General features: G+C 39.2%; 1 protein-coding gene across 1 annotated transcript; it reads right to left on the bottom strand.

The window, feature by feature from the left end:
* Positions 1-4,030: 4,030 nt before the first annotated feature.
* On the bottom strand, positions 4,031-9,269 carry LOC133745096 (MND1-interacting protein 1-like). The gene is made up of 3 exons (XM_062173089.1): positions 9,139-9,269; positions 7,378-9,014; positions 4,031-4,753 (listed from the first exon to the last, which is right to left on the bottom strand). Exons 2-3 carry the CDS (start codon positions 8,977-8,979, stop codon positions 4,235-4,237), a joined length of 2,121 nt encoding a protein of 706 aa, XP_062029073.1. The 5' UTR covers positions 8,980-9,014; positions 9,139-9,269; the 3' UTR covers positions 4,031-4,234.
* Between the last annotated feature and the right edge of the window lie 4,592 nt (positions 9,270-13,861).

Raw genomic sequence — 13,861 nt, 5'->3', positions numbered from 1 at the left:
TCTAATTCTTGGTTCGGTTTGGTTGTCAGTTTACACAATAAATGGCTAGAAATGGTACAGAAAAAAGAGATTCATTTATCCCTAATTTTATTCGGATTTCAATTTAGTCATTGTATTGGAAATTTTGTGATTTTAGTCCTCATGTTTAACAACGCTTGCAATCTAACTCCATTTCATCAATCTAGCATCCAGGTGATGGAATGTATTATAAGTACATACAGATCGATGACTAGTATAACTAGTGTTGGGGTTGTGGGGCTCGATGTAAAGCCAATATGTGAAAAAATCTGACATGGTTAAGAAACGCAACAACATATGGAATATAACTTAGACCTCTAAAAATAAAAATTCACACCTCTCCTTGCCAAATGTGATTAAGTAAGTAGAGACAATATTGATAGTAAGCCATGCCAGGTTCCGTTGCACCATGATCGGTAACCGAGTTGAAGGTTTGGCTTATTCAAGGTGGAATCCCGCGAATGGTCAAGGTGACTAACTCAAAGATGCTATAGGTGGAGCCTACTCGAAGCAAAATTCCCAGCAAGGTTTACATAGCTAAAATTGGAAGAAAAAAAATGCATTAAGTACCGTTTCTAAGTGAACCAAAAACTGTTTAGCCGTTTCTAACAAACAAACTTAATTTGTTTTCCTCCAAGCAACTGGTAGTAGATCACTAGATCTTATGGACCAGACTAATTACCGATGTTAACATGCAAGAAAAATTAGGCTTTGTCAACCGTGCACGGCGAGGGAGTTGACCAGATCCCACGTACAGAAAAGGGAAACAAAGGTATAGATGACAGCATTAAAAGGTGCAGCTAGCAGCAGCAGTACGTACTGTTCAAGATCACGGACTGTATGACTTGCTACACACAGAGAGCCAACCAATTCAGTAATGACTTGAAATATTGAAAACTTGCTCCAAAAGGAAGTAAAGCTAGTTTTGATTGAGTATATTGTTAACCTAACATTATGAATTGATGGAAGCAACTCGTTTGCATATGCAATGATGCTTCATATGCATAGCTGTTGTACTCAAAACAGCTGGGAGCTAGCTTGATTTTTCTTGTGTGTATGTCAACACCTCTCGTGCATTCTCAACTTTTTCTCAATACATGAAGCAGAGGTTTCACCACTTGGCACCTTCTCTCACTGTCCATATGAACCTTCCGTAACTAATTTCTTGGTTTTCTTTAAAATTTTAACCAAAATAACTTAGTTTCCGACTATGTCACAGAGATGTGAAACCTGCACGCCAGCTTGGCATGTTTTCCCGGGTGCTGTAGTTTGTTTGAGGCAAGTTGTCAAAAAAAAAAAAAAAACCAAAAAATCATGCTCTATCTGCATTCACTTTGTGAAGGATCATCAAACTAAAATAAAAAATTATGTGTGGTTCTTAATTGAGATCTCAGGCACATTCTGCATTCACCTTGTGATAGATGATAGTTACGATACAGGAAATGGATTTATGGATTTGACTCTTTTATGGAGCTGCATCTTGATATTTCATTAATAATTCTCAATGCATGCCCTCTGATACTCTCAATAATTAACATGCACAGCCATTGCATTAGTCCCCACTCCTCATGTGCATGTGTATATTCATTCTGATACTCATTGCATGCCCCTGTGATTCTCTTGCTCCCAATAAATAATTAATATGCTTAGCAAATATTTCAATATAAACATGGAAAACCAACAAGTAGCAGCATGCAATTGAAGCCCATCTTGTATCAACTGGCTGGGAATTTTTCAAATTTCGTAAAACCACCATCAGTTGAGATTTCAACATGGAAAGTACTCACAAGTCTTGTAGTGCTTGCCAAGCATTAGATTACTACTACAAGGCGATGTTTGCTTTAGAATTTTTGAGCTTCGACGAAGTAATGATATTTATAATCAAGTTTTCAGTTTCTTGATCATTTGATTTTCAGAGAAGCAGGGAGGAGATTCAGGAAGTGCTGATATCATAATGTGGCAAAGGGTGCTTGTCGCCTTTATGCCGGGGATCTTCATTCTCTTCATGGCTGCACATTGTATGTATATTCATAAACGAAAATCCCAGGATGCATGGTTAACTAGCTAGCCAGGCTTTAGAGATCTGTATTTTCATGTGACCCCATTCCCCTATCCCTTTCAACATGTCATTTTCTTTTAGTAGAAACGCTAGTTTCATTGATAATGTGATAGCCATACAGAGGAACTCGGCGGCCATCAAAGTAAGTTTTTCACACTGTCATACATAGTACTACACTTATATATGTTTGGCCGCTCAAAAAACACAAAAAACTAATAAAATATAGAGCAAACTCAAAAAAAAATTAATGGCGAGTCGAACTTAATTGTGTGATTACCATAACTACGTACATCAAAACCTCACAATGAGTTTCCTCATCCAGCATATCTAGTAGAGCCCTACACAGGAAAGTACTCGTGAGTTTAACTTTGGTAGTACCACCAACGAAGAGGCCACTTTTTCTTCTTGGCTGAAGAGTCAGCCGAATCAGTTTTTAAGGACCAAAATGTTGTTGGACTAGAATCTCTTGATCCATCAGCACTAGAACCCAAACAACTTTTTCCCACTCCAAGTGATGCTTGTCCACGTGGAGGAACTGATCGGCCAAAGAGATCCCTGCTTTTGCGCACATATGGTCGCAGTGTAAGAGCAAGTTCACCCGTTGGGTCACTCACTTACTATTCACTATTTTTTAGTGTATATTTTCATTCTCTGGGTCACGAAATACACTGTACCCGTGACCCAGGGCACAAAATACACTGTGCAGGTCACCATGGTGACCTAGAAAGTGATCCAGGGTGACCCAGGGCACGAAATACACTGTGCTCGTGACCCAGAGAGTGAAATAACACATAAAAAGCAGTGAATAGTGGGTGACCTAGTGACCCAACGGGTAAACTTGCTCTAAGCGAGTAGCAATCCATGAATCTCGACCCAAATAGGCAAGCGATTGAACGGAACATCCATCACATCGCTGAGGCCGTCATAATCACCAATCACCATCATTGCCCTCTTGTAAACCATGGTCACTTAGTGAGGACCTTCTGCTTGTAGGAGTGAGATCCTTGAAACGGCACATATAACACCTGTTCCTGTTCTTGAATCGTGACCTTTAAAGAAGGTTACCAAAATTGGCTCACCCCGCCGCAATGAAGTGTTGCGACACAGTCACTGTTGGGTCCGACGAAGCAAGGCTAATCACCAGAAAAAGATCTGCGTCCTCCCCCTTGTTCGGAACAGTATCGATATAGCCTCCCCCATCATGCATGGCGAGAGCTACCGCCAGTTAAGAGGCCACATCTTCAACAAAGACATAAGGGAGAGCGCGGTTAATTTGGATTTGGGTAGAGTGAGAATTAGAACAGGAGGAGGAGAAGAGAGATTGAGAGATAAGGAGGTTAGGGAAGGTAAAAGTTGCCGAGGTCAGCTAGGGCTTTAGTCGAGAGAGAAGTCTCTCATTTCAACATGTCATGGTGTATAGAAATTCATAACTTTGATTTTGCATTCGCTAATTGACTACTAATGAAGGCGACTTCCAATTACTTTTTTACTTCAATGAGTGACATTGCGAAGTACATTAAAATGGAATGGGGATTCTCTCGTGTACAAGTATAGGTAAATCTATATCAATGGCCAGGGCAACAAACACAAAACAATAAACTAGCAAGTTCAGCATCCCAGTTCAGAACTGAGGGTCCTCTTCTTTCAGAAGAGTTTATTACTAGAAATTAAAATGCACTGCCATCTCTTATTAAGGAAAAGTTATAGATATTTCACCACAGTCGAACATGACTGTTCTGCAACCTATATTCTAGTGAATCTCATAGTGCCCTGCCCCTACAATATAATTCAGCACCACTTTGACAGACAGCCATCATAAGCATCATTCATTTTCCTATTTTCCTTTACACTCTATATACATGCATGTGTAAAGTAACTACTGATGTTCATAATGTAACTAGGTAAGTGTATGGAGAACCATAAGCTAATTTCTGTAACAAAGACAATGGCAACTCCTAGAAACAAAAGTTCCTTTCATTCCAAATTGAAAAGGCACAAGCTGCAAACAAGCTTTCGTTTTATTTAACTACATATCTATTTTGCTGATGTGCTCAGCAAGTTTGTAAATGAACAAGGAAATAAGACACTGTAAATTATTTGGTATACCTGAAAAAGTCATACTCATACTCAGGGAAGACAGACCCCTTTCCAAGCGAACTAAGAACTTGCACCAAAAACACGAATTCTATGTTCAATTGGAGCTCGGCAACATGGGCAAGTAGCTCTACCTTTCTTGCCATAATCATCATTGCAATTAGCGCAGAGAACTTGATGAGCACAGGGTAGGAAAACAACAGACACTTCATCTTTCATGCAAATCATGCATTCTCTATCGCAGCTGACTTCTTTCTCTGCAGAATTCTCCAGGTTATCTAATTCACGAAGCAGCTTGGCAATTGTTTCTCCTTGAGGTTTTGCACCACCAGAGACTCCTCTTGGCAAAGCATTTGATGGAAGAGGCAATTCAGTAGACTGCGCAGATGATTTTAGACGTGAGAGTTCTTGCTCAAGTCTTTGGAGATCATCCTTGTGACGTTGGAAATCTATTTCTATCTTTAGGCGCAAAGCCTCAAGCTTTCGTTTATTACCAGCCTCAGCTGTTTCCTTGGCAACTCTTTCCTCGTCCACTTGTGCCAAGGCTGCCTCCTTAGCCTTCACCTCCTGCTTCCATTTCACCTGTAACAAAAGGATTGACAGCAAAATGGAGCATTGGTATGTGTTATGGAGAATACGAGGATCAACTACTACTACAGTGTTAAAACATATTTAATAATGCGGTAAAGGAAAAATAAGGGGTTTACAACATCTTGGAAATATTAATCGGTGACTTGAGCACTCCCATGAGCAGCAAGAACAGTAATGGCGCGCCTTGAGCAAAATCTTAGACTAAGCTTTTGGGTCCAAAATGTAACGGCCATGCTAGTGCAAGAATCGGAAAAATATTAAATGATAACAAAATAAATAAATAAGCCAGCGAGTCTGAGGTAACAAACTATGTTGGTTTCTTGGAATGGGTTTGGCAGGAATGTCCTTATTCCGTTGAAATGGGACACAATCAGTATTTTGATAGGAGCCATAATTAGCATTTTTAGAACATAGAGGATAGTTTCAAATTGACACATGAGATGAGAGGTAATCTGATCATTCTCAGTATAGAGAATGGGAATGGCAGCCCAGGGCCAACTAGTGCTTAAAGTGTATTCAACAGATTGCTTAAATGCAAATTTCTGGTAAGCAACATCTGGCCAGGTAGAGTGCAGGGCCTGCTAACATTTTGTTTTCTAATTTGTTAGAAAAAAATAGAGGGGAAGAACATGTGACGAAGAAGGAAGAATCTGGGAAAAGGAGGCGAGAAAAGAAGAAGAATGCATAGAACTAAAACTAAGAAAGAACTACAAAAAAACTGTTTTAACATTCTACTTTTTATTTATGAATATTAGATATCATCTCCGTTTTTATTTATGAATCATTAGACATCTTCTACTTTTTTTTTTTTTTTTTAACCAAACATCTTCTCCTGCTTGCCTCATATGTTTCATATTCTCTCAAATCGGCACTGGGGATGCTAACTATAAATTGTGCTGGAACCTTATGTAAGCTCCCCACCCCACTGAAAAGAAAAGGAAATAAAAAAGAATAGAAAAAAAGAAGCGAGCAAAAGCATGCTCTCTTATAAAGTTTGAAAAAAAAAAAAAAACTACAGGTAACGTCCGGTATTTGTCACATCCTCTATCCAATTAGTGTTGGTCTGACTAAAAAGGACGATATCGATAAAGGCCGAGGAATTTGTAACATCTGAAAGCATGGTCACCAGCATTGCTGGCTCAGCCATATGACATTGACTTTGGTTGTTTTGATGCAGAACTGAAGCTGACTATAAGAAGACTTCAGAACATTAAACAAAGAAAAGATAGAAAGAACTTCCAATCGGTTCCACACCTACAGATAGGCAACAATAAGAGTTTTGGTGATTATAAAGCAATACCAAGTAAAAATTCACAAAAAATTAAGACCCCAATACCGAAGCTGACATTTAAAATGAGCCATAACTCCATAAGCAAGCCAGCCTCTAGCTAGAATACAGTACACGGTCTTTTATAATAATCTTCGAGGAAACAATAATCAACCCAGCAACCAAGTTTTGAGACTAATACCAAGGAACCAACTAAGCAATGAGCCATAAGCAAGCCAGCCTGTAGCTAGAATACGGTACACGGTTTATTATAATAATATTTTGAGGGAACAATACTCAACACAGCAACCAAGTTTTGAGAAGAATACCTAGGAACCAAGTAAGCAATGATTGTATTACATGATATATCCAGTTTTGAACATTCACAGAACTATACTTTAGTACTTCACTAATCAATCTCTATATCATTCACTGCACAAGTAATTTCCTAGATGGAGTAAAATCTATGAAAAGAGGGTTGGAAACTCCAGACTGACCTGAAAGTACTGAAGTAGCACACCTACGAAAAAGAGAAAAAAATCAAACAGATAACCATCCTATAATTCTTGACTTCTCCACTAATCTAGACCAAACTTTCTAATCCTAATTTTTCAGAAGACAAGAAGTTATAGCATAGGAGATGGTCATTCCTAAGAAATGATCCCTTTTGATGAGTAACAAAAGGGAATGCATGTGGGGCCCAACCCTCATTGCAAATGATCCAAACCATAAAAAAGTTGGCTTCCACATTCAAGGATTATCCTTACGAGGGTAACTAAATCTGAAACTGTTTACGTACCTAACTATGTCCACAAATTAGACAGGCACTACTCCAACTAAATGCATGGTGGTAATCATGTATTTATGAATTATGATAACTAAATGGTCAAACAATTTCTGATTTTGCTGATTTTTAGAGGGATGTCTCAGATAGAGATACTAAACTTAGTTAGTTTGGATCATTGAACCATATTGTGGTGTATCCTGAACAATGTGATCCCTTTTGGTTCTCATCAAAAGGAATCTATCTTCAGAAGGAACCTCTAGGCTCTAGCTTATACATTGTACAATTAAGTGCTTGTTCAGAATCATATACGATGTTTCACTTTTCTATTAACTGTGAGACTCCGTTAAGTTTCAAATTTTTTTTAAGTGGTTCCTTCACCATATATTCTGATTTATTTAAAACATAAATTTAGTCCTAATCAAAGAGTTCTTGATATGAATCACACAAAATTATCTATGTAAAGAAACACATAAACGCCTGTGAATCAAAATCACATGGACATGAACCTATTTAACAATATAAATGTATAGTGCAAAGTGAAGGCAAATAAACTTAACAAACCTCAGCTTCTTTCTGATCCTGCTTGATACGAGCTAACTGTTGTTGCAATTCTGAAATCCTCTGTTTCTCCTCTCCAATCTCTTCCTGCAACTTACCTTTTTGCTTCTCCCAAGCCAAAAGCCTCTTCAGGCACTTTTTCTCCCTCTTTGCAACCTCTAAACAGGTGTTGACTGACTCTGACGCACTCAGTTTAGAAGCCTCCATCTCTGCTCTGATTTCTGCATTCTCATTTTCAAGTCTTCTAACAGCTGCATTTGCCCGGTCCACTTGACCACTAGCCTTTCTTAGAGCGTTTTCCATCTCGGAGAGCCTCTTCATGGTTGTGTCCTCAAGAGTTTGCTTCCCTTTCTTCAACCTTTGAGTCTCCTCTCTTTCCATCCTCAGCATTTTAAGCTCTGTCAGATCATGACTAAGCTTTTTTGCAGCTTGCATAGCCTTCTGGTGGGCCCACTCCTTGCGCTCCTTCACTTGCTTCTCAAGCTCTTTAACCTGATGAAGTAAAGTTACTATCACCTCATTCTTTTGATCTTCCCCTACAAGTTCCAAATTCTCATCAAGATTCAAATCACGAAATTTACTCAACACCGAGTTAACCACCTCCTGGTTCTTTGACTTCTGTGACTCTTCAGATTGCTGGACTGCAACTTCAGCCCCCAATCCAACCAGCGCATCCCCACTCGTCAAACTGCTGAGGGAAGCCTGCGGTTGCGAATGCAACTGTTTGGAGTTTGCTCGAAAACCGGCTGCAAACATGGCTACATTCCTCTTCAACAACGACTTCATTGAAGGAGAAAGATTAAACCTCTTGGGACACTCAATATCCCTCTGTAAAGTCAGCTCAGCGCCATAGGACAAAAACCCATGAACAGGAAACTCCGAACTCCCCCCATTGCCAAAACCCCACCCGCCATGAAACCTACAAAGCGCGGGGGCCATGACACCAACAGAATGGCTCCCATTACCCCCAGTCTCCACATTACTAGCGGCCGCAGCACTACCCTCATTCCCTGCGCTAGGAAGCACCGGAATCTCCATAGTACTGGCCCTCCCCACATGAAGATCACTCATTAGCAAACACCACATGGCATCACCTTTACTCAACCTCGGCCTAACCTGCTGCAACATACACACCATCCCGGCCAGCGAATACTCCTCCAACTGCCTCAAATCAGCGAAAACCGGCTCCGAATCCTCGGAATTCCCGGAACTAGTATTCAAATAAGCCAACGAGTTGTGCATGATGTTAGTCAAGACATCCATGCCGCCATAGCAGTGCCCATTTCTCAAAATGGCTTTGAGGGCAAGGTCCTCGTCGTAACCCAAGGCAACTAGCTTGGAAATCGCCTCATTGTAGAGAAACTCCAGATTCTTCAACAGAAGCTCCTCCAATTGGTCCTCAGTGCAGTAGCCCCAGCCGGTCTCGTCGGAATTGGGCCTCTGGGCCGAATTAGGGTTTTGAGTATTGAAGGGTTTGAGGCCCGATTCGAGCACCGATTTCGCGATTGAGGCTCTCTCGACGTAGCAGCAATGCTCGAAATCGGTTTTCACGGATCGGATCCTCCGATTCGTTCGGACGTGCTTCTCTCTCACAGTGCAACCCATTCTCTCCCTCTCTGTGTATATGTATAAACAGCTAGCTGTCACGGAGAAGATACAGAAATCAATCAAAAATGGTGAAAACAAAAGAGAGATGGAGATGGAGATGGAGGGTGTTTTGGGAAATGAAAATTAGAGGGATGAGGAATCGGAGAAGGTACTCACATGGAATCGGCGACGATCGTCGGCGGTTGGTGGTGGTGGTGGTGGCGGTGGAGTCTGAGAGAGTTGGTGAAAGTGATGAACAAGAGGAGAGGAGGGCATGCAAGAGCTTCTTCTTTCTTTGTTTTTTTTTTTTTGTTAGGTGTTGAGTGTTAGAGGACCCACAACACCACTCGGTAGGGCCGTCGGGTTTTGGGCCGGTCACGTGGCCCAAAATTCTGAACTCGCGCTCGCGCTGAGTCGGTCGAAGGCCAAGACATTCCAGTGAGGGTATTATGGTCATTTCGTCGACTGCCTCAACTTTTTACGTGCAGGTGAGATCATAGCTTTACACTTGGGCTGATGAGTGCGTTTTGGAGCCCGCTATGTAGCCTGAGGAGGGACATGATAGGTGAGATACATGGCTTCACAGTTGGGGTACTGATAAGTATGTTATGGAAATAATATGGAGCTTGGGGTACTGGTAAGTATGTTATGGAAATAATATGGAGCTTGTTATGTACCGATTTTATTTCTATGAGTATAACGGATTCACTATTTGACTAAACTGAAGAAAAAGAATGTACAAAATCTTGAATAATATGAAAATACTTGGATGAAACGTTTTTTTGGGTTTCGGGGATTGATAGGCACGTTGCAATCCTTACTGGGCAGAAATCAAAAAATTTACACAGAAAGCACAATTTTGGTTACACAGTGAAAACCTCAATTTTGAGATTAAAAACACTGCGAGGCTCTTACTCTCGAGAACCCAAATAAAATCAATTAACTTATTGATGAATGATATGGTTCTTTACAAACACATATAGCTCTCTACGCGGCTACAATCTCTAGACTCACTAGAGAGGTGCTCATCTTGAATCTTGACTTTCTTCTTCAATTGAACGATTTGCAAATATCGCTTCACTTGCACCACCAATCTTCTCTACTGATCTCGAGAGAATCAATGCATGTATATGAATGAATAATGAAACACTTAGACACGGAACAAGTGTTTCATGGACTCATACGGAACTCTTTCTCAGCAAGCAAGACACACAATAATTCTTGCATCAAAATCCCTACACAATCAACGCTACTTTTCTGAATATATTGAGGAGAAAATAAATTCTCAACAATTAAGACTTAACCCTAATTGGACTCTTACTAGGAAAGATCTTTTAATAAAAGATATCCAATTAAAATAAACAAATCCTAAATCACCTAGGACTTCAAAAGCACGATTTTATCAGTTGAAAAATATCTTTGTAAAATAAAATCTAAAAACCAAAAGATACTTTCCAAAATTGAACTCCCAAAAACGTAGGGTTGACTAGGACTGACTCTGGCAGACTCGGGGATTGCAACACATGTTGCAATCCCGTGATTATGCATGATATGCAATTACCTGAAATTCTCCGAGATCAGTTTTGATGAACTTTGTAGGCTTTTTCAGTGCTTTGTATAGGGATGCCAACACATCAAGTATAAACCTTATACCTACAATCTCCCCCTTTGGCATTCCTATACAAAACATCCTATTTTAGGCACACTCCCCCTCAACAAGTACTTGAAGATCATCACATTCCATCAGCAATATGTCTTTCCTGAAACACTTATCAACACACCTTATAGAAAGCAAGTTAAAGATAAGGCATAGGAGTGTCAACACAATTTCAAGATCGATATCAAAATATTTAAACAATCAAAACACAAATTGATCAAATTCACCAATATCTCCCCCTTTTTGTCTAGGAATGACAAAGGCAACTTATGTAGCGGAAGCTATGTAGAATCAATCAGTTGGATATAGTCCAAGTATCAATACTCCCCCTAAGTATGATCATGTTATGAAAGATGTAAGAATGAAATGTAAACATACAATGAGTGAGTTTGTATCCTTGTACAAATGACAGAGACAAAAGCATAGCTTTTAGACAAGAGTGCTAGCACCAATCCTCAAACATGAAAGTAATAAGTTAAGGTCACATGAATGAAGAGATTTTGACAACAACAAAGTAAGCAAGAAGATGATCGAGTATTATGTACCTTTGTTGTGTAAGTGAACATAGCTCAAAGTGGGGTTTGTAAGAATCTCATAATCAGAGAAAGTAGAACACACATAAGAAGTGAAAAAGATAATCACAATCAACTCAAATCTCCCCTTATGACACCGTGTGGGCATAATATTTTTTCTTTTTGCCTTTCACACACCATGAAGCTTTTCACAATTTTTTTTTTTTTTCAAGAAAACTAAGACTCATGTAACAAGTTTTATGTCAGCAACTCCCAAGTCAGTTGACTTTAGGGTACTAGATGTAACAAGGACATCCCAAAGGACATATCAACTCGAGTCAATAGTTTCACAATCCACCGTGGTGACCAAATCATTCCCTTTTCTTCCCAAACCTCATATCGTTCACCACGACCAAAGCCTGTTTACTTTGGGAATAGTCTGGCCTTGCTCCAAATATTTGTACCTTTTTAATAAGGAGCAACAACAATATTCACTCACTTAGTATGTGTGAACTAAAATCAAATCAACCAAGAGGATACGTACCACCACAAAGGAGTATGTGTGCATGTGAGAATACAAAGTGATAAAGAATATGTTGTTCATGCTCAAGATTACAAAGTGATGCAAGAACCCATTCAAAACATGTTATTCGACTCATCACAATCATATTTAAGGAAAGTATCAAAACACTTGTCAATCTAAGTTCAATTCGATTGCTGTCAGACACGTAGGGATACAAATCACACTTGCAATCCTGAATCTCCAGAAACTGAACTTAACACTGCAAAGATAAAAATAATAATGCACCTATACTATGATAAAGATAATAATGCACCTATATTACGATGAGAACATATACAATATGAATGCATGCAAAATGGATCAAGCGAAATGAGAGTATCAATACTTAGAGCATCCACCAACAGTGCTTCTAAGTGATTCAAATTGAGTTATGTCTAAAGGCCTAGTAAACGAATTAGCCAATTTGTGTTCAGTAGGAACAAAAGAAAGCTCAAGTATATTATCAAGATTATCCATATGAGCAGAAAAACGATTATTTGAACCTTTTTTAATCCAGATTTGCTTCTGCTTCAAATTCTGCTCTTTGGGGATTGCAATACGCTCTGCAATCTTGCTAATCAACTTCAGATGCTCTTTCAGCTCAGGTTGCAGCGATGCAGTTGAGCTAATTTTTGATGTTTTCCTCTGATTTTGAGTGACCCTGCGAAGTATATTACACCTAGGACGAATGTGTCCCAATTTTCCGCAATAATGACAAGTGGGAATAAAGCTTTTAGAGTTATGGACATACCTGGGCTGACGCACAAAGGTGTGACTGTCAGAACTTACCTGAGCAACTTTCTGATGGGTTTTAAGGGCCATTTTAGGTTATGATCTTTTGGGCAACTTGGGACCAGAATCATTGTCATTTGAAGCTTGTGGCTGTCCCAACGAATTTCCACATTCAACACCTTTTACAAAGGTCAAGGGCTTGCAAGACTCACCTTCATACCCTAAACCTTCTTTGTTGCAATGAGATTTACCAAATCCAATCATTTTAGAGACCTTTTCAGACCCTATAGAAAACTTGTTGAAGCTTTCCTTGACTTTCAATAGCTCATCCTGCAATTTCTCATTTTCAAGCGTTAGTGAAACATTTAGAGTGGACTGAGAGCCTTGACTTCAACCTGCAAAATTTTGATTTTGTTAATAAGCTCATCATGCTCCTTGTCCCAATCTTGAGATTTGACCTCACTCTGCAAAACTTTAATCTTATCAACAAGATCAGTACGTTCTTCTTCCCATTCTTTTAAAGAAGTATCAAATTTTTGCTCAATTTTCATCTTTTCGGCCACTCTTAACAATTCAACTTCTTCTTCAAGTTTGTTATTTTTTCGAAGAACAATTTTTGAAGCATTATACAATTGTTTACACTTTTCATTTGTTTCTTCATCAAGAGTATCATCTTCCAAGTCAGAGTCATCAGAAAAATCAATATTAAGAGAGGAAGTAAGAGCAAGATTTACCTCTTCATTCTCAGACTGAGAGCCCTGTTATTTTGTGAGCTATATTTTCTGTTTCCACAATCATAAGAGATATGACCAATACCACCACATTCATAACATTTAGGTTTTTCAACAACACTTTTCTCTTGATCAAAAATATTGATTTTGGTGTTTTTGTTAAAACGTTTTTCAGATAATTGCCCACTTTTTGATTCAGATATACTTTCTGAAGTACTACCAAAGGATTTTTTATTTTTAAGAAATTTTTTAAATTCTTTGGTTAGTAAAGCCAAATCCACAGAACCACTATCATCTACTTCTTTCATTTTAACAAAAGAGAAAGCAACATTTTGTACCTTTTTCTTGGGCTTGAACCTCATCATGATCTTCCATTGCGAGTAATCTCCACCATCAAAACATGGGGGACAATTTATCGAGCTCTGTCAAATTCACGTTCCATCCTGTCCTCGGATCTACTAAAAAGCTTTAGAACCCGCTCTGATGCCAAGTGAAAATACTTGGATGAAACGTTTTTTTGGGTTTCGGGGATTGATAGACACGTTGCAATCCTTACTGGGCAGAAATCAAAAAATTCACACAGAAAGCACAATTTTGGTTACGCAGTGAAAACCTCAATTTTGAGATTAAAAACACTGCGGGGCTCTTACTATTGAGAACCCAAATAAAATCGTCTGCGACCCACTGCCACTCAATCTACCTCTGC

This window comes from Rosa rugosa, chromosome 4 (assembly GCF_958449725.1).
Source record: "Rosa rugosa chromosome 4, drRosRugo1.1, whole genome shotgun sequence".
NCBI lineage: Eukaryota > Viridiplantae > Streptophyta > Magnoliopsida > Rosales > Rosaceae > Rosa > Rosa rugosa.
Note: the sequence above shows the minus strand (reverse complement) of the source record. Positions and strands in the feature narration are given on the sequence as shown.